Source organism: Girardinichthys multiradiatus, chromosome 22 (assembly GCF_021462225.1).
Source record: "Girardinichthys multiradiatus isolate DD_20200921_A chromosome 22, DD_fGirMul_XY1, whole genome shotgun sequence".
In the NCBI taxonomy this organism is placed as follows: domain Eukaryota; kingdom Metazoa; phylum Chordata; class Actinopteri; order Cyprinodontiformes; family Goodeidae; genus Girardinichthys; species Girardinichthys multiradiatus.
In genome coordinates this window covers 31,197,773-31,223,224 of record NC_061814.1, presented here as the reverse complement: position 1 = coordinate 31,223,224, position 25,452 = coordinate 31,197,773, and the positions used below count along the sequence as shown (strand labels likewise).

The window sequence follows — 25,452 nt, the reverse complement described above, 5'->3', positions numbered from 1 at the left end:
AGGTCCCCCAAGGTCTGGAATCGGCTCTTCTCCACAATCTTCCTCAGGGTCCGGTCACCTCTTCTCGTTGTGCAACGTTTTCTGCCACACTTTTTCCTTACCACAAACTTCCCACTGAGGTGCCTTGATACAGCACTCTGGGAACAGCCTATTCGTTCAGAAATTTCTTTCTGTGTCTTACCCTCTTGCTTGAGGGTGTCAATAGTGGCCTTCTGGACAGCAGTCAGGTCGGCAGTCTTACCCATGATTGGGGTTTTGAGTGATGAACCAGGCTGGGAGTTTTAAAGGCCTCAGGAATCTTTTGCAGGTGTTTAGAGTTAACTCGTTGATTCAGATGATTAGGTTCATAGCTCGTTTAGAGACCCTTTTAATGATATGCTAATTTTGTGAGATAGGAATTTCGGGTTTTCATGAGCTGTATGCCAAAATCATCTGTATTAAGACAATAAAAGACCTGAAATATTTCAGTTAGTGTGCAATGAATCTAAAATATATGAATGTTAAATTTTCATCATGACATTATGGAAAATAATGAACTTTATCACAATATGCTAATTTTTTGAGAAGGACCTGTAAATCTTTTGGTTAACCGTTCTCTTGTCTGGCTGCGTTTTGGGTTCTGGCTGATTTGCTTCATTGTTACATAAACAGACACATTAAATTTAAATTTAATCAGTCTAACCCTTACCATAATGCACTTATGGATACATTTACAATACTTGAGTCTGTAATCTATGTACGTGACATAAAACATTGACAGATAAGCATCTGATTTTGCACATAAAATAGAATTACTCTACTCTGTGTCTCCTCTTTGTTTTCACACACCTATCCCTCATTTGGGTGCATCTCGAACTCACACGTTATAAAGTTTCTTTTTTAGATGTAATTTTTGATTGTGCAGAGAGAGAACAAAGGTAAATTACATGTGCAAGGCATATTTTGATTTGCGTATTAAAATGGAGGCATGTCAAGGGAGGTGTTTCATATTTCCTCATGTTCTCAATCCACATTCACTGGGATGTCCATTGTCCACCGCCTCATAAATCTGGATATGCTTGCATGTTCATTGTTTTCTCGATGCAAGCATAGACCATGTTTCAATGCAAAATCCATGAAAGCTTTGAAAATGAGGCCCTGGATCTTCCAGAGTAAAATTTAACATTCTATAATACAATTTTTTTTTTTCTGAAACTATAAAACACATTTTAAATCAAGAATCAAAAGTTACCGAAAAAGGTCCCTGGGGTCATTATCTTTGTGTCAAAGCCTTACAGTTTAGATTAATAACAAATAAGCAAAAATCGCCAGTAAATGGATTTAATGTTATTTTAAAGCTGAATGTTATTTCACATGATACAAATGAAGTGCTATTATACTGACATCTTCAGTGACCTTGTTTGTTCTGCAACCTCAGATATAAATGCATCTCTGCTTTTTGAAAATCTCATGCACTTAACTGCAGCAAAGACAGGCGTTATGTATGACAGCAGAAAGAGCATCCTTGCTCCTATCTTAACAAATACTGCAGTTATCCATCCTATCAACGCCTTTGTGACAGCCGCAGACATAAGAACAAAGTTTACTGGACCTTTAAATACTCCAGTGGTGCCATAACAAATGTTAGGGTGACATAGGATATACATGCTGGGCGCTGTGTGTAATGTAGACCAGTGGAAAGTGGGGTAGAATGCCTTTACAGCTAAATTAAACAGACAACTGTTAGAGGCAGGGCTCCGACTGCTTATTTTAACTCCTCCTTAGAGGCTGCGATGCATCTACAGTGTGGCGCTAAACTTCTCCTGACCACAAATGGAGTTGGCTTCCAGCACAATTTCAAGGCTCACGTGGGCTTGGCTGTAATGGGACTTCTGGAGTAAAAACACACATGATGATGGATGAACAACCAAAGATGTAAACATGAACAAAGCACAGAATGTTTAACAAAGGACTGCTTACAAGCTATTTACTAAGACAAGCAATAAATCAAAACTAGGGGATCACAGTCAGCCTGACACCAAACAGTACCTGAGTCAAATAATCATGAATGCTTTACAGCTTGTAGTTAAATATATATCACAATGTAATGTTGACATAACACCTGTTACACTTTAAATCTATACACATGTATGCCCTACATGCGACATACAGGGGAGCTTGCATACAGCTAAATATACAGCATAAACTGAATACTTTTCTAAATTAATTCTCTAAAGTTTGCTGCAAGCTAATATAAATATGGTTGATATGTCTTTACAGAAGCTATTTTTAAACATTTTAGGTTTAAAAATTAAGTTAATGCCTGATGACATAACATTAAACCAAGTTAAAGCTATTTCATTTAAGCAAAACTAAAAGAAAATCAGTATTTCAAAACTGTATACATCCTTACTGATTCTACAAGACAAAGACAGACGGGTTCTAACAAGGTGCTACAAATCAAATGCTTCTAGCATCCCGACCGAGGTGGAAAGCTTGTATTTTTGCAGGTCTGGACCCTTTTGGGTGTGTGTACAAAGAAAGGATAGTCGTTATCAAAGATCTAAGAGAAGCGACTGTTGCTAATCATCATTTTCGAAGGGATTAAAAGTGCATGTCTAAACTGTTGGAATTTTATCATTCTACAGCAGTTTAAGATTAAGAAAGATGATTTGCATGAGGAAAAAAGGCCCTGTGTGGAAATTTCAACAAGTTTATTTAGAGGCCAGACAAGGCTCTCAGACAAGTTACACTCAGACAAGTTACAAAACCCCAAAGAGCTCCATTTGTGACTCTATAAGGCTTAGCATTTAGATAATAAAGTACAAAACAATATATTTACTAAAAAACTGAAAGAAGATTGATTATTTAGTAAGCGCTGCTGGCAAAAAGCCATGTCTGTTTAACTGTAAGACATTAGCAAAGTTGCATCCAGAAAAAAAACACAAACACCTTATAGCAAATATCTAGCGCAGTGTTGGAGGGTTGACTACATGGGAATGTTCTGTAGCCAAAAACTTAAACTGATGAAAATGCTGCAGGGGAATCCTATGAAATCTTAGCATAAACAAATAATAACTTTCCTAAACTGAAACAAGCTACATGCAAAAAAGAGCAGGCTATACCTCCTCCAAAACCATGCAAGATAACCATAATGTAACACATATGGAAATTACTGCATCTTGATCCAATTTAAATGGCTCTACAAGCTACTGAATCATGGGGTGGTTTTAGGTTTTTACATACATCTTAGGTTTGCATATTAACATCTAAAGAAAAATTAAAGCAGAGATAACTTATTCCAACTGTGAACTAGAGTGGTGGAGGGGTGATGACTTTGACTTGTTTTGCAGCAAAAAGACCCAGACAACTTGCAATCACTGAATTAAATGCCAACCACTCTGTATAACATAGCATTTTAGAGTCGGATATAAGTTCATTTGTTTTGAAAGCTCAGGACAGGAGAACAGGGTCATACAAGAACACAATGATGAACACACAACTGTAAATGTATGGGATAAAGAGAAGAGAATTCCCCTCTTGCAAAGGTCTGCAAAATTCAGACCTAAAGCTAAACATGCAGTTTAGAGAGCATTGTATTAACAGTGCTATCAACTGACGTATTGCATGTACTAAAAAGTTGACCAAACTCTCTTTAATAAAAAGATAAAATGTCATACAATGACATCTACTTTGGGATTTTGCAGTATAAAGCGGTTTGACAAGCTGCTTAATTACTTGACTTTCAGTTCAGTTCAGTTCAAAAATACTTTGTTAATCCTAAAAGGAAATGTTTAAATTAAGTGTTTGGCTAATTCTGCATTGCGTTAGGTATTACTCCGGTATGTTAATGCTAGAAAATGATCTCATATTCAATATGTTACTTATTGGAATAAAGCTTTACAGCAGTAGTTTCCATTTCAGTATCAATCATTAAACAAACATTCAGGCCATTTTACTATGATGCACTCCGTCTGCCTCCACAAAATGCGACACAATAACCGAAACCTAAAGCAAGCCTACGGTACAAAATGACTAACCAGACACATCAAACAAAAAAATTCAGACATTCTCTTTTTAAATGAACAACTTTTCCATCTCATGCACAACACCTCTTGCCATCTGAACTTCTCTAATTTCAGCAGTCATCTTGACTTTTTCTACAACCTAAGTAAAAGTCTGCATGGATTTAATTCAGCTAAAAATAACCAAACAAAGACCATCTGGAGGGCTGGTATGCTGTTGGTTGATGCCAAAGAAAACATGTTTAAAATGACCAACACGAAAGACTGGCCTAATATTAGAATTTCTTCTGAAAAATGCTGACGCTAAATGCATTAGCTTATGTGCTCTCTGAATAAGTCTGGTTCTGCTGTGGACTTCTCAATATGCTTTACTGAGGGGCAAATCCAACATTTTGTATGATTTCAGATCAATTGAGCATGTCCGCTGCACGCACACTACTTTAAAAAATGAAGTTTAGCTGCTGGACGTTAAACTCATTTACACTTCTTCAGGCTAGAGAATTTTCCAGAGTTTTATCCTGTTACTTTATAGCACCCCCACCCTCTTTTATCTGAATCTGATAAGTTACCTTCTGGAAGCCTATAAAGCATCAGCACACAGTGTCTGTTAACTGTAAGGTCCATGCTTTGTGGAGGGGGTTCTGTTTAAGTAGCAATTCACTGGATAAAGAAATCCGCCTGCAAAAAAAACCCCAAAAACACACTTTACAACAATTATTAGGTCGAAATCCTGAAAATGTGTCAGGAGTCCCCGGGACAATTTCTATACAGTTCACAGTTTTTGGCACCCTTGATAAAGATGGGTGGAAAAAAGCCCTACAATAGAATCTTTTTTTTTATTAAAAGAAGCATAATCCCATGGTAAACACATTTTTAACAATCCAACTTACTGCTTAAGTCAAAAAAAGATAACTTAAGTCACCTAGAAGATTTCCTATAAAAGATACCTAAATAAAGCATTCAGATTGTCTTAAGTCTTCAACTTAATAATCCATGTATTCCTGTTTGCCAGGTTTTGAAAAAACATGACACAGACTCAGAGGCTCATTTCTTCAAAACGAGAAAGACAAGAGACCATAGCATTTAAGTAAGGCAGATATGTGCTGATCTTTGAGTTTTAAAATGGCTACAAGAAAATACCTACTCACCCAAATTTGCCCATATCTACCTTGATAAAATGTTTAAAACAACAGGAACTGTGACAAACAAGGCTGGATGAGGACCCATATCTGTTTTGGCTACCATGCACAGTGAGGAGGATGGTAGCAAAGCTAACTTCTCCAAAGCTCACTAGAATAACAGCATAGTTGTTTCTTGAGGTCACCAAGTCTCTGTCCACCTTATTCGTGAATGTGTGTATGGTTGACTCAGGGCGCCACTTCTAGTAAGACATCTACAGCTGCAGCAAAACTGTTTGTTCTGGTAACAAATCATCTGCAGCTGTTTTTTTATAAGAACGTGGTTTGCAGTTTAGCTGAAACTGTTATTTTTTTGTCTGGTTTGATAATCACACATCGATGTACATGTCTTTGTGAAGCTCCAGTATTTGTTGCACTGTTCACGACTACACCTAAACAAAGACAAAACGTCACGTGTTAACAACTGTGGGTTAAACATGCACCCAAAGTAAAACAGGATTGTCCCTGGCCTATTTGGTTTCAGATTAAATCTGTTAGCCACAGATGAATTAAAATGAATGTGGCTGAAGAATCCAAATTAGAGGCAACTGACAAAAACACTCCATGTTTGCTTCTTTGACTTTGCCAACAAAGAGCGCCTGCAGGAAAATTCACACCACAAATGTGGTTGGACTATAATCACAAATCTTCTTTTTCAACCCTCTGCATTATCAGAAAGCTGCATCTTGAATACTAGAACCATAATAAACACAATTATGTAGACTCAGCATATTTAAAAACTCATAAAACCCCAGATCAATATTGAATTTAATTATGTTATTATATAATATTGCAGTTGTGTCGCTTGAAGCTCCTGGTCCTGAAGCACATGGGCAGCCTGATGTCTGTATATTTCCTGATTTGACATTTGAGCTGAAGGTGGGTGATGTGTAGTGTTATAGGTCTAACTGAGCTTTACATCTGCTTTGCGGATCATGTGCCCAACGTTCTTCAATTCAGTTCAGTTCAGTTCATTATGATTGATTTTAATTCAGTTTATTTATACAGATTCAATTCACAAGAAACCACCACCAAGACAGATTAAATTTATTTACAGAATAAATTGGATCGTACATTACAATTGGATCGTTGTTCTTACACGGTGCAGAAACTTTAGCTCATAACTGATAAAAACGTTTCCATCAAAGGAAATTGAGCCGAACCTTGCTGCAGTCCTTTCCTCCTGAGCAAGTATGTGAATAGTGTAATGCTAGTGAAATGGAAGAACTCACTTTTAACAGGATGAAAGCTCCATCAATCCCAGTTAAGTGTGAGTAGCCATCTTTGCTATCGGCTGAGGTTTTGAGAAGACTACAAAACGCAACCAACCTTTTCACCTTTTCAGTACAGATAAATCGTTGTAGATTGTTCATACCTTCTCCATCCATAGCAATGTAGCTGACAAAGCGGCTAAATATGCCAGCATATGTATTTTGAGGCCAGAAAACAGGTTGCTGGTTTTACTTCATTGTTCGAATGTTTAGTGAAGTTTTTAATGAAAATCTGACACTGCTTTATTGACAGATAACAAGAAAATGTTTTTGTTTTTACAAAAATCCTTTCAAAAAGTTTATCTTCTAAAGTTAAAAATGGTGTCAATGTTCACAGGTAATATAAAGGTATGGGTGGCCATATGGGCAGAATTGCTCATGGCCGGACTTACAGTGTTCCTCACATATCAGTACACGAGCAATCAACCCTGACGTGAGAGTTTTCCATCAGCAGTGCCAGCGTACAGTTACAGCTCACACAACAGCAGCTGAGCACCCTGCTGAGAACAGCACGCTAAGCCTTGTGAGTTTAGTGTGTGTTTTTGTTTCAGAACAGGATGAGGTGGCGTGCATGAACCCCGCTCCCCAATCCTTGAAGATGCAGTTAGGCTACCACCTGGTTTCCATTAGCGTAACTCTTCTGAGAATGGCAGGACTGGCTCATATAGGCAGGCACATGAAAGAGGCAGATGAAACTAGACCGTCTTTCATAGTGGCGCTGAATCATCTGTGATTATGGTGAATTTTTAGCTTTCTTTTAAAGATTAGGAATAAACCCATATAGTTTGATGACAGAAACATTCATGTCAAAAGAGTTATTATGCAAAGACATAATTTCTGGAGCTGTTCATGCACATTAAGGTGTAAACAGTTGGTTAAAGTTGTAATTTTTGTACCACACCTTTTGTGTAGTTTCACAGTTTTTGCTATTTCTGTGTTCTGCAGCTTAGCAAGTGGAATCTGTGGCCATATTTAGCAAAAAATAAAATAAAATAAAGTCATGCTGCATTTACACATCAGTAAAGCTTTTCAAAACTACTCCAGAAGTCACCCCAAAAAATTATTTATTATCTACAAATTTAAACATTCATTGCACGTGACAGAAATAGCATATGCTCTTATTTGCTTTCTTCTTTAGGTCAGATCAGAGCAACTCGGCCTCCATATGAGCCAGGTGCCTGGTGATGTTTAGCATGAAGATTGACAAACAGGAAGAAAGCCTGGCACTGCTTACATGTAATACAATCTGCCTACCTGCACCTCCAGAAATGGTTGCAGCCGTGTTCAGACCAGCAGTAGACCTGCTTTTCATTACCAGCTTTAGACTCTATTTTCATCATGCAACTTTAGTGGCTAAACTAACCAAAAAGAAAAGCAAAATTGAGCTCATCTCAAGAGTAATAAGTGGCCCGAGGGGCTGCTCTTTAAAGCAGAAGTGTGTTTATCTCACACAGTAAAAGAGATGCCACAGATATATGGCAGCTACAAGCTATTACTGGGTGAGACTTTACTTGGCCACCCACAAACCTTAAAATTTTTGGTTTAAGTGTTGAAATGAGAGATTTACTTTCTGAAGAAAGATACCATTTACCGTTGTGTATATGATGTTAAGACTATGTTTGCAATGCCTTAAAAAAGTAATCACACCTCTTGAACTTTTTCCACATTTTGTCTCATTACAACCCCAAATTTCAGTGTATTTTATTGAGATATTATGTTAGAGACAAACATAAAATAGTGCATAATTATGACGTAGAAGGAAAACGATAAATAGTTTTTAAAATTATCTTAGAAATAGAATTATGAAAGGTGGCATGCATTATGTGTTCAGCCCTCCAGACAGCTTATCCTGTCATAGTAAGGTGTGTGTTTGTGTTGGGTGGCCAGAAAGTTAAATTTTGCCCCATCTGACCACAGCACTCTCCACCCCTACACTCACATGCAATGGCTTGTAAGAAACTTTAAAAGGGACTTCTTGTAGCTGTCTTTCAACATAATTTTTCTACTTGTCATTCTTCCAGAAAGGCCAGATTTGTGGAGTTCAAGAATAATAATTTTCCAGTCGACATATTCTGCTATCTAAGCTGTGGATCTCTGCAGCTCCTCCAGAGTTACCATGCACCTTTTGGATGATTTGCTATTTGATGCTCTTCTCACTCGACCTGTCAGCTTAGGAAGACAGCCCTGTCTTGGTAGGTTTGCAGTTCTGACATATTTACTAATTAATTGACATCTGAAAGTAATCGGTTACAATGGATTCTATTTAGTTATATCAGATTTAAAGGGGATGGATACACATGTAAACCAAACGTTTTAGATTTTTATTTGTAAAAAAATTTGAAAATCTATTTCATTCCACCTCACAGCTATGCACTAATTTGTATTTGCCTATAGCACTAAAGTCTCAATAATATACATTCAAGTTTGTGGTTGCAATGTGACAAAAATGCAAAAGAAATTAAGGGATGTGAATATTTTTGCAAGGGGAACATTACATTATAAAATGTCCGATTTTAAAGTTCCACACCATCTAGGTTTATTGGAGTGGCAAGATAAAAACCATGCATGACCCCACAGAATAAGAAGCTTTTGCTGGAGCTGATCTAAGCAGTAAGTATTCATTACAGCCTAAATGGTTGAAAAATTAGATGAGAGAGCAGCACTGACAGCCTCGCTCAGCTGGCGGCTTTGCCTCCCATAGTGAAAGTGCCTGAAGACTTCCATTAGAAACGGCAGCAAAATTTACAGGCCTGCAGTGGGCCTCGTACCAGATGAGCTGATACATGCATGATGCCCTTAGGACGAGGACTCTCCATGTAGCCACAAGACTAAATCATTGAAGAACACAATAGTAGGACTATGCTGTGACAAAGGAGACTCTGTTTCCTGTTTCTCCAGGCGCACACTTGAGCTGCATGGTTTCAGGGATCATCAAGCTCCTGACTGCTACCTTTAACCTTATCCAGCAGGGTGACACAAATAGCTCCCCAGCACATGACTACTGATATGCAGCAGTAAATTCTTCTAACACCATGAGCAATGCTGTTACTCCACTTCATTAGTGTATTTTCTCCTGGAAACTAAATACTCCAACCAAAAAAAACAAAAAAAAAACAGATTAAATAAACACTCATATTCCAAACCAATGGAGCTCTCAGGGAAAAGGAAAAGTAGCTGAGATATCAGCTGAGCAAAGCTTAAACTTAAACACAGCCAGAGGAGGAGCAACATGACCTAAACGTACCTTTACGTAGGCAGTGTAGCGCTGGCACTTTTCTCTGTTGATTTCCAGGCTCAGCTGCTGGTTCATTTGGCTGATCTGAGATCCAGCTTGAATGAAATAAATCCTGGAAGGCTGGCTTTTCTGTCGCTTATCCACATCAGCAGTGAGGTTGTACAGCAGCTCTGAGAAGAGGCAGAAGCACAGTTACACATAACATTAACTTTAAAAAATAGCCAGTTGAGTAAAGACAGTCCTGGGAAACACTTTAAAAATGCAGGATTTGGTTTTCTGCTCCTTTCCAGCAGAACATGGGAAAATTTAAATTATTGCTTATTGGAAGCAAATTAAACAAAATGAATCATAGGGGAAGACCGAAACATTTTTGGTCAAATCATTATGTAGTGCTATAATGTAAGAGGATGACTGCTGCTAGCAAAAAGAAAACAGCAAAAATTGCTATACATTTAATGCAATTTCTCATAGTTCATCTGCTTCAGTGACCAATCTGTAATTAACAACGTAGGCAAATATTTGAAGTATAGCCAAATGCAGTAAACCAGTTTTTTTTAAATTAAAAGGAGTTCTGAACCAAGGAACAAGGAACATATTTAACATTTTCTGCAGCTGCTGGAGAAGAACTGAATTTGCTTTATCAGTAAACATAGTATTTATGTTCTATTAACCTTTTCCACATTTTGTCACATGACAAATACAAACTACAACCTGCCTGTCCCTGCTGAAAAATACACCCCCACAACATGATGCTGCCACCACCATGTTCCACAGCAGGGATGGTGTGTTCAGGGTGATGCAGGCTACTTTTCCCCCAATACATAGGCTTTTTTTATGGCCAAAAAGTAAGACATTGGTTTTACCTGACCAGAGAGCCTTCTTTCACACCTTACAAACTGCAAACAGGACTTCTTGTGACTTATTTTTAACAATTCAGTCTTTCCTGCCACTCTTCCATTAAAGCCAGATATGGCAGGTACATGGCTAATACCTACTACCTTTCACAGATTTTTCTAGTCTGAGCTGTAGGTGTCTGCAACAGAGTAACCATAGGCCTCTTGCCTGCTTAATTAATGTTCTCCTTGCTTGGCTTGTCAGTTTAGGTGGAAGTCTGTGCCTTTTTAGGGTTGCAGTTGTGCTATGCTCTTTTCATTTTCAGATGATGCATTGAACATTGCTCCATGAGATGTTCAAAACTTGGAATATTGTTTTATAATCTAACTCTGCTTTAAACTTCTCCACAACTTTATCCCTGGCCTGTCTGCTGTGACCCTGGTCTTCATGATGCTGTTTGTTGACTATTGTTCCAAAAACATCTCATAGGCCTTTAGATAACATCTGTATTTGTACACATTTATGCACCATAGATTTTATTTTTGGGAATCAGAGCGAGGGGAGGGTGAATAAAATGTACTTCACAGTTTTTAGACTTTCATTTGAATTGTCTCTTTTTCACAATTATGTGCCATTTCTTATTCTTTTGCAATGCACTGAGATGATTCTGAGAAACAGCAAAATAAAATCTATCTGAAGGTCATGAGGATAAAGTAAAGCATTACCCATGTTTCTGGTAAAACTACAGATGGGCCTCTGACCATTTAAAAACCATTCCTCCAAATGAATAAGCCTCATTCTGCAGTAATTTCCCCAAGAGGGTGTCATACTGGTAAAACAGTGGAAGGGGTGGTAAACACACCCAATTCAGACCAAACTAAACCTTCTGTTTCCGCTGTCCAACTCAGTGAACGCCATGAGCTCATTCCAAAGGAGGTAAAGGAAGGTTTCACTCTTGGAGTCACTGAACACACAGTGCTTTACTTTCCATGGTGACGGCCAGACGGGTAAACAGAGAGGCTTTATTCTGTCCAGCCAGGACAGTATCATTATGCAACGAAAGGGCTGCTGTTCCCCTCAGGGGAGGCTGTGAGTGACCACACCCAAGCACTTGAACAGGACTGCTCCTGAGCTGTCATCAGGCACACCCAAGAACATGTAAGCAAAAGGCTGATCAGTACAAACACTGAGTTAACTCAAAGCCATGGGCAAGTAACTTAGTTTGATTTTATGTAAACATATTTATATTCCACTGGCTATTTAAAGTTCAGGAAGTGAGTGATGTTCAAGGCAAAAATCCCTTTTTGCTGCACCTTCTGTATTTGCAATAATAAAAGTAATTATTTTAATCAACTAGCTAAAGCAGTTTCAAATACAATGCTTTCAATATAATTATTCTTCTGTATTTTCCATAATGACGTACATCCATGGAGATGGTTTTATATATTTAAACATCAACTATTTGGATGCGTAAATTACTTATTGAGATACTGTATCTGTATGAAATCATAGATATTGTATATATATATATATTAATATACAATATCTATCTATGAGCTCAGGGAACCTGTCAAATTTCCTGTCAAAATTGCATCTATTTGCAGAACACATTAATAGATGCATTAAGGAATACATGGATGGATGGATGGATGGATGGATGGATGGATGGATGGATGGATGGCAGTACTTGTCCACAGCAAGGCTTTCTTTATGCCCCTGTTACAGATCTAATGTAGATATCAAATAACAAATAAGCTTATTCAAGGCAAACTTTTTCTATCTAACCACAGAATTCCTTTTGTCAGAATTTGTCACCTATTTCTCCAGGAACCTCCCTTCCCCTGAAGCACATGCAGACGGTGATGTTGAAGCAGTTCAGGTTCTGGTGACCTTCGTGGCATTGGGGCACAGAGATGTTGATGGAGATGGGTAGGAAGATTGAGACATCCACTGTAATGACAGGCCGTGACCTATGACCACACAAACCCAGACAGAAACATGGTGTGGGCGAAACCAATCATTAAAACCACTGTGAGGAAGCCAAAGAAATACTACTTAGACTTTCATAGATAGTCTGGCATCAGAGAGAATTAGAGCAGAACTCACCTCAACAGAACCACACTGTCTGCCATAAAAGCTCCAATGGTGATATCTGCAGGAAAGATATAATTGATTTGGAAAATCACTCATCTTTAAATCATGATGCCAGTGCAACATCTTCAGTAAGCAGTCTTTACACCTGCAAATCGAAAACAATGCACAGACTGAGGTCTTCAAATGTCATGCAGACTCAGTCTGACTGTCAGCTGTGGAATGCAGTAAACAACAAGCTTCTGTCAGTCACGGGGCAGGAAATATGCTGTTGTTGACACATATAAAACTACAAATGTTAGAACAGAAAACAAGAACCTAATCCTTTTAACTTTTGTTATTTTTACATTTGTGAATAGGAAAACTTGACATGATTATACTGTACCTGCATAACCATTGCCATCCATGTCCACATTACCCGAGATGGACTGGCCGAACATCTGCAGCCCAGGGCTTACACTGCGCCCAGATAGTTTCTGAAACAAATAAACCTTCATATAACTACATATGATCATGTGAACCAGCATAGACAAAAAGCGACTGTGCTTAATTTGTTTTTACTGAGTTTGTTTTCCAGAAAGCTCACAAATGTATGCATAGTAAGAAAAAGACTGCAAAACATACAGTGCCCTGCATCACTATATATGCTGACTGAACCTTTTTAGTTTGACACATTAGAAGGAAAGTTCATGTACTTTATTGGAATTTTATGACCAATACAGCTACAATCCACTTGTTTCTCTCCACTCTGCCTTCTTATCAAGAGGAACCACCACCCTGGTCTGTCAGTCCAGGGACACTGTCCCCGACTGCCATGCAATGTTGAAGAGGTGCGTCAGCCATGACAGCCCCACAACATCCAGAGACCTGAGGTACTCAGGGCAGTTCTCATCCACCCCCCCAAAGCCCTAGACGATACACTTTGTAACCACCTTGGTAACTTCGGGGGGGGGTGATGAACGAGTCCGGCTCAGAGTCCCCAGTCTCTGCTTCCATCGGGGTAGTTGTGTCATCAGGGTTGAGGAGATGCTCAAAGTAGTCCTTCCACCGCATGTAATGTTCCCCATCGAGGTCAGCCACTCCCCACCCCCACTGTGAACAGTGTTGGCGAAGCATGTTGGCGAAGCTTCAAGACTGACCTGTAGTCCTTCTCCATGGCCTTAACAAACTCCTCCCAGACCCGAGTTTTTGTCTCTGCAACTGCCTGGGCACCGGCGTGTTTGGCCTCATGGTATCCGTCAGCTGCCTCAGGAGTCCCACCAGCCAGCCAGGCTCAATGGGACTCCTTCTTCAGCTTGATGGCCTCCCTTATTGCCGGTGTCCACCACAGTGTTCGGGGATTGCCACTGCGATAGGCACCACAGAACGTATGGCAGCAGCTACGGGCGGCAGCGTCGATGATAGATGTAGAAAACATTGTCCACTCTGAGGTGTCACTAACCTCCCCCGGAACCTGTTAAAAGCTGTCCCAGAGGTGGGAGTTGAATACATCCCTGACCAAGGGCTCCACCAGACGTGTCCAGCAGACTCTCACTACACGCTTGGACCTGCAAGTCTGTCCGGCTTTCTCCTCTGCCAGCGGATCCCACTCACCACTAAGTGGTGTTCGAAAGACAACTCAGCCCCTCTCTTCACCAGAGTGTCCAAGACATATGGCCGAAGGTCAGCAGACATGGCTACAAAGTCGATCATCGACCTCCAGCCTAGGGTGTCCAGCGTCAAGTGCACTGATCTGCATTTGTGATGTGAACATGCTAATACCAATAGGCCAATAGGAGCAGGGAACCATGCATAGGTGGTTTTCCGAGGTCCACATTCTGATAGTTAAAGTAGTAGATTAGCTTATTAGCTCAGTCCAACACAAACCACCACTTGGGTTTAGATCAGGGAGGCCATTCTTTCCAATCCAGGAGTCCACATGGGCATTGATGTCCCCCAGCAGAATGACAGAGTTTGCTCACTAATGTTCTCTAATAAGCACCTGAGTCCTTCAAAGAATAGCTCTACTTATGCTGAGATGAAATGTTTTTTAAAAGGTACTCTGTTTACTAATAAGGGAATTAGTTGCACAAAATTTTATTTGGGTACATGCATAAGAAACAAATGCATGCCAAGCTTTACAGATTTTTATTTTGCTTCAAGATCACAAATATCCTATATTTTGTGATACTTTTGGGCAGTTTAGCAGTAGAGATGTGTAAGAGGTTTGATAAAAATTTTGGTAGGCCAGATTTTTCTTGTAATGAAAAGAGGCAGAACAGGTACTTCCTGAAACCTTTTTTTTGGGGTGTGATTTCTTGCAAGACAAAACCTCAACTAGTAAAAAGGATTACAATTCCCAGATGACTTGTGAAATATTCCCATCAGGACAGAATCCAAAGCCTCTAGAGGGGAAGGCCTTGGTGTACACAGCAGAAAAAAATACTTATGTTTAAAAATGTGTCTAGCCACCCTAAAGTGGTCGAAAGGAATGAGCTGTCCATATTACTCAGGAGCTGTGTGGGTGTAATCCTGAAGCTAAACTACCACCTGCAATGTTACTATTCATCACTCAGCTACTAACAATCAGCGGCAGCCATATGGTCTTAATCAGTATTGCTCAAAGTATGCATGACTAAAGCCATAAAAAAAACTATAAATGTAGAAAAAAAACCAAAAAGGATTAGCTGCTCAATTGTGTTACATCAAAAATATATTAATTTGTTACCATTGAGTATTTTCTGGTAATTCCTGTGGCGTCTCCGTGGTAGATAAAGACCGCCCCTCCATAGTCATCCTCTTTAGGTGCACCGATGGCTACGTCTTTGGAGACAAATAAGGATAAAACATGTTTCTGTTAAAAGTAGGCCCATTAATGAGCCACTATATGAAAGAATGCATGTGTTTGTGAATGTAAAAGGTTTCATTAACCCCCTGTTTACATTCAGCTGGCCTGTGCCTGGGAAACAAGCTCGAAAAAAGTAAGACTCATAATAGACAATTAAGTACTGTTAGGGACTGTAAAACTTGTGCGACCCCTGAGAAAGTGGAAACAAGGCTATTAAGTTCTGGCAAAGGCACAGAAATGCCATCATCAGCTTATTTTAGCAGAATGTCCAAATTTAGACTTCCTCTTATAAACCAAAACATTTCCATACAACGTGGAGCAGCATTGCAGGCAGAAATGGAACAAGAATCATTACACAATAGCAATTTACTGTATAGAGACAAAATTAAATCCATTTGGCAATGGTTTTACGGTAGCTCTTTAAAATTAAATGGTAGCAGTTAAGTTGTAAATAATCATCTGTCAGTCAACAAGCACATCTGGCTCTTTCCCACAATCCAAGAGTGATGAGTTACAGGGTGAGTTATAATTCCCAGCTGCCATCTTTCAGAGTGCACAAACGCAAACGCTGATGCCAGGCTGCAAGCCTTGAGGCGTATCTCACAGGGAGATGAAACCAGGCAGAAGCTTCCAGCCGTGAGAGAGAGATGGAGGCCAAGCAGAGCTCTTTCGCAGCCAAACTGAGCAAATGCCAGGAAAACAAACAGTGTAACGGTATGTCTCTAAGTGTTAGCGGGGAATTTGGTTTGTGTCTGCATGAGTGAGAGAAGCCAAGGCACTCAAAATTTTCTGGGTAATTTAGATATAATAACTCTCAAAATACCTACTTTTGCTACACCTGCTTAACCTGTCAAACAACAATGCCGTGATAATGAACTTGACTACAGAGTAATGTTACTCTGACTGACTTGAATTCAGGTGGATGCATTTCTGGACGGGCTTTTCAAAACATGCAACCAAAGATAACCCAGAGATTTAATATTACTTTGTTCCAAAAGCATTCCAACCACTTGAACGTTTGTCATGTTTTGTCTAAATAACCACCTATATTATTGAGATTTTATGTGAGACTCCAGTATCGCCCTGTATCCATCCATCCTCCCATCATCTCTACCCAGCTTCCCTGCTCCTACTGAAGAAAATCCTCCCCACAGCATGATGCTGCCACCACCATGTTTCACTGCAGGGTTCTTGTGCTCAGGAGGAAGAATTTAGGCCTTTTCTGACAATAACACCTTCTTCCACATTTGCCATCTATGCTGCATGGCAGGAAACAGGAAATGGGACATCTCATTGCTTTTTTTAAGGCTGGATTGGGATATTAATCTATAGCCTAACCCTGCATTGATTTCTCCATACCTTAATCGCTGTGTGGTGTGTACCTTAGTCTTCTCGATTTTGTTTGTTCACTAATATGTTCTAACAAACCTCTTAGACTCTAGACTTTTACTGAGATAAAATTAGAGACAGGGAGACCCTGTTACTGATCAGGTGACTTGTGATGGTAAAGGACTGCTTTGGATTTTATTTAAGGGTGTCCAAGTAAAAAGGACATATGCAAGCTATAGCTTTTAGACTTTTGTAACATTTTCCATTCCCCTTTTAAACTATGCACCACTTTGTGTTGGCAGCAAATTAAACACCCATAAAATAGATTGAAGCTTAAGGTTTCAATATGACAAAATGAAAAGGTTCAACAGGTAAAAATGTTTCTGCAAGACGCATTACATAATATTAGTGTTTATTTTGTCCAAATGTACAAGTTTTTTAAGCTTCAGAAAAAAATAATTCAAAAACCTTTCGGAAAAAGTTTTTTCTTTCATGTCACTTTGGACAAACCTTGATAACCATCATCATCTATATCTCCAATTGCTGCGATGCACTCTCCAAAGTGTCCATTAAAAGCACCGTCGCCAGTCAAGACTGCATCCTCCTCCATCACCCCCTGCAAAAATGTGGGATTCAAATTAGATAAAATTTTCGTTCAACCCCTCAAACTCACAGTACCTTTGTTGAGAAATAAAATAGAATGATCCCTCCACACGAACACAGATGTTTCACTCATTAGAAACAAGCAGGAGACATGTTCTAGTGAGCCCAGTCTGCAAGTTATGGTATTGTGTTCTTTTTCTACTGAGTCATATGCCACTCACGTTGCCCCTGCTTAGATATACAGACACCTGGCCCTCGTCCCGGAGCTGGCTGTGCATGGGTGCCCCCACCAGCAGGTCCGACAGGCCGTCCTGGTTCAGATCAACTGCACACAATGAGGAGCCAAAGTAAGAGCCCATCTGGAACCAAGTCGAGCCAAAGAGCAATGGGTCAGATCACAGGCAGTTCCTCAGCAAAGATAAATGAAACACGTCACTCTTTCTTTAACCTTTGCTTTTATATCTATAAATCATAAACCAATCCTCAGAAAATGTCTGCTTTTAAGATGACTATGATTTTTCTGTATCTCTGTATAAAAAGCATTAAAAATCTCCTGGGTTTTGGCTTGTGACCAGTGTGTTTCTGTCTAAACACTAACACAGACATAAACAATATGGCTCTAACAACAAAGCAATTAGAGTAGGGGGTCTGCAATGAATCTCAAGAGCCAATTAAAAAATTTCCTAAAGCAAATAAACAAATGGGTTTGCATTGTTTTAGCTGAGAGAAAATAGAGTTACACAACAATCGTTTAACTTAAGAAAAATACATGAATGATTAAAGTGACAGTCTGAAATATTTAAAACAATGGAGGACCATATCCAGGTACGTACCATTTTCCCTGAGGCTTGAAAACTCTTCACCAAAGACCCGCCATCAAGTTTAAAAATGTAAACCTGTCCAGGAGAGAAACAAAATCAATATAGCTGCAAAACAAGACCAGTGTACAAAAGTGGTAAAGTTCATACTTTTCCAATGCCGTTGTGCTGAGGTGCCCCGGCAGCTACGTCTATTGCATTAGGAGAGGAGAAGTGTCCAGCAGTCACAGCATAGCCTGGAGACACAGAGAAGTTTATGCTCAACATGAGCATGACCGTTATTTTTCAAATAGTTTAACAAAAAAATGCTTTCCTTTTTTTTAAAACAAGACTTTGGTGTGAGAGCTTGAATTTATATATATTTTCTCTAATTCACACAGAATGATAATTATACACACAAGACACAAATATATACAGTACTGTGCAACATTTTTAGGCAGGTGTAAAATAAATGCTGTAAACAATGAATGCTTTCAAAAATGGAAGTGTTAATCACTTATTTTCATCAATCAACAAAACGCAACCTGGAGAAAGCATTTGACTGTGTCCCTCGTGGTGCCCTATGGGGGGTGCTCCAGGAGTATGGAGTCGGGGGCCCTTTACTAGGGGCCATCAGGTTTCTGTACAAGCGGAGCAGGAGTTTGGTCCGCATTGCCGGCACTAAGTCGGACCTGTTCCCGGTGCATGTTGGACTCCGGCAGGGCTGCCCTTTGTCACCGGTCCTGTTCATAACTTTTATGGACAGGATTTCTAGACACAGCCAAGGGCCGGAGGGGGTCTGGTTTGGGGACCAGTGGATTTCGTCTCTTCTTTTTGCAGATGATGTGGTCCTGCTGGTCCCCTCTAGCCAAGACCTACAGCATGCACTGGGGTGGCTTGTCCTCTTCAGGTTGGAGGGGAGTTCCTGCCTCAAGTGGAGGAGTTTAAGTATCTCGGGGTCTTGTTCAGGAGTGACGGAAGAATGGAGCGGGAGATCGACAGACGGATCGATGCGGCTGCCGCAATAATGGGTATACTGTGCCGGTCCGTTGTGGTGAAGAGAGAGCTGAGCCAAAAAGCAAAGCTCTCAATTTACCGGTCGGTCTACGTTCCTACCCTCACCTATGGCCATGAACTTTGGGTCATGACCAAAAGAACAAGATCCCAGATACAAGCGGCTGAAATGAGCCTCCTCTGTAGGGTGGTCGGGCACTCCCTTAGAGATAGGGTGAGGAGCTCGGCCATCCGGGAGGAGCTCGGAGTAGAGCCACTGCTCCTCAACATCAAGAGGAGCCAGTTGAGGTGGCTCGGGCATCTATACCGGATTCCTCCTGGACGCCTTCCTCAGGAGGTGTTCCAGGCACGTCCCACCGGGAGGAGGCCCAGCAGGGGACGACCCAGGACACGCTGGAGGGACTATGTCTCTCGGCTGACCTGGATGCCTTGGGCTCCCCCCGGAGGAGCTGGAGGAGGTGTCTGGGGAGAGGGACGTCTGGGTGTCTCTGCTGAGCCTGCTGCCCCCGCGACCCGGTCCCGGATAAGCGGAAGACGACGAGTACGAGTACAAAACGCAATGAATGAATAAAAGAGAAATCTAAATCAAATCAATATTTAGTGTGACCACGCTTTGCCTTTAAAACAGCATCAATTCTTCTAGGTACACTTGCACAGTTTTTGAAGGAGCTCCGCTGGTAGGTTGTTCCAAAATTTTGGAGTACTAACCACAGATCTTCTGTGGCTTTCTCACATCCTTCGGTCTCTTCATGTAATCAGGGCTTTGTGGGGGCCATACCATCACTTCCAGTAAGTCTTGTACTTCTTTAGGCTGAAGAAAGCTCTTAATGACTTTGGCTGTATGTTTGGGTTCGCTCACTTAGCATTTTGTAAATTTATAAAAATAAATCATTATTTATATTTCTAAAAGCATTCTTTGTTTACAGCATTTTCTCACACCTGGATAAACCTTTGCACAGCACAGTATACACACACCCACTAATATATACAGGGGTTGGACAATGAAACTGAAACACCTGGTTTTAGACCACAATAATTTATTAGTATGGTGTAGGGCCTCCTTTTGTGGCCAATACAGCGCCAATTCATCTTGGGAATGACATATACAAGTCCTGCACAGTGGTCAGAGGGATTTTAAGCCATTCTTCTTGCAGGATAGTGGCCAGGTCACTACGTGATACTGGTGGATGAAATCGTTTCCTGACTCGCTCCTCCAAAACACCCCAAAGTGGCTCAATAATATTTAGATCTGGTGACTGTGCAGGCCATGGGAGATGTTCAACTTCACTTTCATGTTCATCAAACCAATCTTTCACCAGTCTTGCTGTGTGTATTGGTGCATTGTCATCCTGATACACGGCAACGCCTCCAGGATACAATGTTTGAACCATTGGATGTACATGGTCCTCAAGAATGGTTCGGTAGTCCTTGGCAGTGATGCACCCATCTAGCACAAGTATTGGGCCAAGGGAATGCCATGATATGGCAGCCCAAACCATCACTGATCCACCCCCATGCTTCACCCTGGGCATGCAACAGTCTGGGTGGTACGCTTCTTTGGGGCTTCTCCACACCGTAACTCTCCCGGATGTGGGGAAAACAGTAAAGGTGGAGAACAATACATGTTTCACATTGTCCACAGCCCAAGATTTGCGCTCCTTGTACCATTGAAACCGACGTTTGGCATTGGCATGATTGACCAAAGGTTTAGCTATAGCAGCCCGGCCGTCTATATTGACCCTGTGGAGCTCCCGACGGACAGTTCTGGTGGAAACAGGAGAGTTGAGGTGCACATTTAATTCTGCCGTGATTTGGGCAGCTGTGGTTTTATGTTTTTTGATACAATCCTGGTTAGCACCCGAACATCCCTTTCAGACAGCTTCCTCTTGCGTCCACAGTTAATCCTGTTGGATGTGGTTCGTCCTTCTTGGTGGTATGCTGACATTACCCTGGATACCGTGGCTCTTGATACATCACAAAGATTTGCTGTCTTGGTCACAGATGCGCCAGCAAGACGTGCACCAACAATTTGTCCTCTTTTGAACTCTGGTATGTCACCCATAATGTTGTGTGCATTTCAATATTTTGAGCAAAACTGTGCTCTTACCCTGCCAATTGAACCTTTACACTCTGCTCTTACTGGTGCAATGTGCAATGAATGAAGGCTGGCTACCAGGCTGGTCCAATTTAGCCATGAAACCTCCCACACTAAAATGACAGGCAACAGTGTGTGGTTTCACTTTAAGGAGCCATCCACAAGGTCCTCACATAGTTCTAGCTGGATATTGAACAACGTTTCCCATTAAATTTTTGAATAGCACCTTACACAGACTTGACTTCTTATAATACATTAGATATATATTCAATATAAAGTTTTAAGGATTAATATCCTGCTGGAACACCCAGTCATGACCAAATTTCAACCATCTGACCCAAACTGTGACCCTCAGATCAAAGTAACAGGTTGGGATGTTCAACAACAACCCAAGAACCACTGTTAACTGCAGATATGCTTTGTGTGTACAAGCTGCTGGGAGGGGCAGCTGAGACCGAGATTTGAATTTTGTGGAGTTTGTTTACTTTCTGATTCGACTGTTTGTAGTTTTAACTGTTTTTGGTGTTCTTAGAAGTGCTTTATATCAGCTTTTAGTCAAGAGTCTGACGTTTTAGAGGATACCACACGTCTATGTTTAACTAAGGGATTGTAGAGCAATGAACAGAAAAAAAGTACACTTCCTTGAGAGCTATCTAGACACAGTAACAAGCTGTAAAGTTAATGTGAGGCATTTAAACTTAAGAATGGTGCACCGACTATCAAGCACAGTGATGGCAGTATTATTCTGAGGTGCTGTTTTGCTGCTAGTGGTGATGGTGTATTGCACAAAGTAGGCAGAGTTTTAAAGAAGGAGAACGACCTCTAAATTCTTCAGCTTCACCTTCACCTCAAAGTATTAGCTAGATAGTTGAAATCTGGACACAGTTTCGTATCCAGCAGGACATCAATACCAAACACACATGAAAACTAGTTTGAGAGATTAGTAAACAAGCTAACATTAAAGCTTCTTTTAAATATGTATGGAGTATGATTACAAACAATGGCCAAAGTTTGTGGTTTTCCTAAAACTTCCTAAGGGACAATGATGCAAGTTTTAGTGGGGTGTGTATATATATATTTAAGCCAGTATTCATTATTTTTACTGTGTGAATTACTGAAAATCCACTCTGAACTCGTACTTGTGCACCAAACCCTTGCTTTTAAAAATCAAAAATGACATTCATTACCCAGCTGAGTGTTCCTAAGCTTCTTACCAGTGTTATGCAATATATATTTTAAGTAAGTGGCTCTCACCAAGGTAGCTGTATCTGTGTGAGTCGATGTTGTCTTTGTTCGGGCTGTAAAAGGTGTCAGAAGTCATATTGTACACCTTTACGGTACCGGTCCAGTAGTACGACCCCGGAGCCCCCATTACCACCAGCTCCTAAGCATGAAAGAGCAAATAAATGTAAATGCTGGCTGCACTGCAGTAACCTGCAGTAACTGCAGTGACAAGAAAGGACAGAGAAAGAGAAAGAAAAGAAAAACACTGTGGGGTGGATGTCTGGTTAACCAGTGACCACAGACTGGTTTGTGCTATCTGCTTTATAACACGCATTCAGATTGTGTGCCAACAGAAGCAGTCCTGATTGATGGGATTTAGAGGCAAGAGCAAAAACAAAACAGAAATTTATAAAATGAGCTACACATCAGTTAAGATGCTTTTTTTGATTAATAACACTCCAGAAAAGATGCAGCATCCCTGATTATCAGGCCAGTCAGTTACACCGGGGAATGTGGATTTACCACCGGGACCTCTTCCTTTGAACAAACAAACAAACTAGACAACACAGTCAGGACCTTACTCAGCAGTATGCCTTCCCTGTGGTGTGGCGTCAAACATCTGGGCACCACCAGGCCCGAGGAGCAAAAGTTCAGACAAGGATAAAGCCCGAACAGTTGGATGTCTTTTCTTTCAATTCCTAGCATTCTTTCAGAGGTGGTGGGGGGGTGTTCAAATGGTTTACCAGATCCACTCCCACAGTCTGCAACCATGGAAGAAAAGGTAGCCTGATAATGTCTCAGGTTTCCCATCTTTGCTTTTCCACATCTTTTGTCTGGTTCTGTGTGAAGCTTTCACATCAAGCGATTTAAAACATTTCACACAACAGGTCATAAAACAATTAATTAGTAATTCAACAAAAGATATCAACAAAAATGTGTAATCTAATTTAGGAAAAATTTAGTACACCCGACTCTCTAAGAGCTAGTCTTGCCCCCTTCGACTGAAATCCCTTCACCGAGACATTTCTTGCAGCTATCTACCAGCCACTAACAGCAGACACACTGCTCACTTTCAGCTGTGATATGTTTGAGGGGTTTCCTTCATGTACAGCCATTTTCAAGTCATCCCACAGCATCTCAATGAGATCCAGATCGGGTCTTTAACTTTCTCCAGGACTTTCCTGTTGTTCTTGTAGAGCTTTTTTGTTTTGGATCGTTGTCATGTTGGAGGGTCCAGCTCTGTTTGAGGTTTAATTTTTTTTACAAATCGATGCATATTTTCCTCAAGAGGCCTCAAGCACATGGTGGAATTAACGATCAACTCTGATGTTGAGCTGACCAAGTCCTACTTCAACAAAGATTCCCTAAACCATGACACTTCCCCATCCCTGCCTCACAGCTGGTATGAGGTTCTTTTCTTGGAATGCTATATTTGGCTTTTACCATACAGGTCCCCTCTTCTGGCCTCCCAAAACCTTTTCTAAAAACTCATCTGTCCAAAGAACAATGATTCCAGAAAGTCTGGAGTTTGTCTACATCCTTTCTGGCAAACTTTACTCTGACTGTCATGTTTTTTCTTAGAAGGTACAGGTTTCCTCCTTGCACACCTCCCATAGAAGTTACACTTCTATAGTCTCTTTCTGATTGTACAGGTATTCATTATGACAGCCATAGCAACAGCCTGTTGAGATTTGATGGTTGGTGGAGACTTCTTTTAGCATCTTGTGGTCTGCTTACAGAGTAAACATGTTTAAATTCACTTCAGTCAGGACAACACCATACATGTCTGAGGTTTCAAAAGGGCAAACCCCCTTCAAACGTATGAGTACAATGGTCTAAACATGTGTAAATGATGTAAAATGCATCTTAAGTGGGAACAAATGTGGGAATGTTCTCATTTACTCCTCACCAGAAACCTGTATGACCTGTGGTGTGGTTCTCATATATTTAACTACAGGTCCTTCTCAAAATATTAGCATATTGTGATAAAGTTCATTATTTTCCATAATGTCATGATGAAAATGTAACATTAATATATTTTAGATTCATTGCACACTAACTGAAATATTTCAGGTCTTTTATTGTCTTAATACGGATGATTTTAGCATACAGCTCATGAAAACCCAAAATTCCTATCTCACAAAATTAGCATATCTTTAAAAGGGTCTCTAAACGAGCTATGAACCTAATCATCTGAATCAACGAGTTAACTCTAAACACCTGCAAAAGATTCCTGAGGCCTTTAAAACTCCCAGCCTGGTTCATCACTCAAAACCCCAATCATGGGTAAGACTGCCGACCTGACTGCTGTCCAGAAGGCCACTATTGACACCCTCACGCAAGAGGGTAAGACACAGAAAGAAATTTCTGAACGAATAGGCTGTTCCCAGAGTGCTGTATCAAGGCACCTCAGTGGGAAGTTTGTGGGAAGGAAAAAGTGTGGCAGAAAACGCTGCACAACGAGAAGAGGTGACCGGACCCTGAGGAAGATTGTGGAGAAGGGCCGATTCCAGACCTTGGGGGACCTGCGGAAGCAGTGGACTGAGTCTGGAGTAGAAACATCCAGAGCCACTGTGCACAGGCGTGTGCAGGAAATGGGCTACGGGTGCCGCATTCCCCAGGTCAAGCCACTTTTGAACCAGAAACAGCAGCAGAAGCGCCTGACCTGGGCTACAGAGAAGCAGCACTGGACTGTTGCTCAGTGGTCCAAAGTACTTTTTTCGGATGAAAGCAAATTCTGCATGTCATTCGGAAATCAAGGTGCCAGAGTCTGGAGGAAGACTGGGAAGAAGGAAATGCCAAAATGCCAGAAGTCCAGTGTTAAGTACCCACAGTCAGTGATGGTCTGGGGTGCCGTTTCAGCTGCTGGTGTTGGTCCACTGTGTTTTATCGAGGGCAGGGTCAATGCAGCTAGCTATCAGGAGATTTTGGAGCACTTCATGCTTCCATC

General features: G+C 40.7%; 1 protein-coding gene across 1 annotated transcript in view; it reads right to left on the bottom strand.

Moving 5' to 3' along the window:
* The window catches only part of itga9 (integrin, alpha 9), an 85,855-nt gene that overhangs the window by 48,548 nt on the left and 11,855 nt on the right, over positions 1-25,452 (bottom strand). The window contains exons 6-15 of the mRNA XM_047352280.1: positions 22,533-22,662; positions 18,341-18,426; positions 18,206-18,268; positions 17,594-17,731; positions 17,280-17,385; positions 15,321-15,415; positions 12,999-13,089; positions 12,629-12,674; positions 12,338-12,492; positions 9,698-9,858 (exon numbers count right to left, since the gene is read on the bottom strand). Of these exons, the coding sequence (XP_047208236.1) occupies positions 9,698-9,858; positions 12,338-12,492; positions 12,629-12,674; positions 12,999-13,089; positions 15,321-15,415; positions 17,280-17,385; positions 17,594-17,731; positions 18,206-18,268; positions 18,341-18,426; positions 22,533-22,662 (1,071 nt within the window). The remainder of the gene's footprint in view (positions 1-9,697; positions 9,859-12,337; positions 12,493-12,628; positions 12,675-12,998; positions 13,090-15,320; positions 15,416-17,279; positions 17,386-17,593; positions 17,732-18,205; positions 18,269-18,340; positions 18,427-22,532; positions 22,663-25,452) is intronic.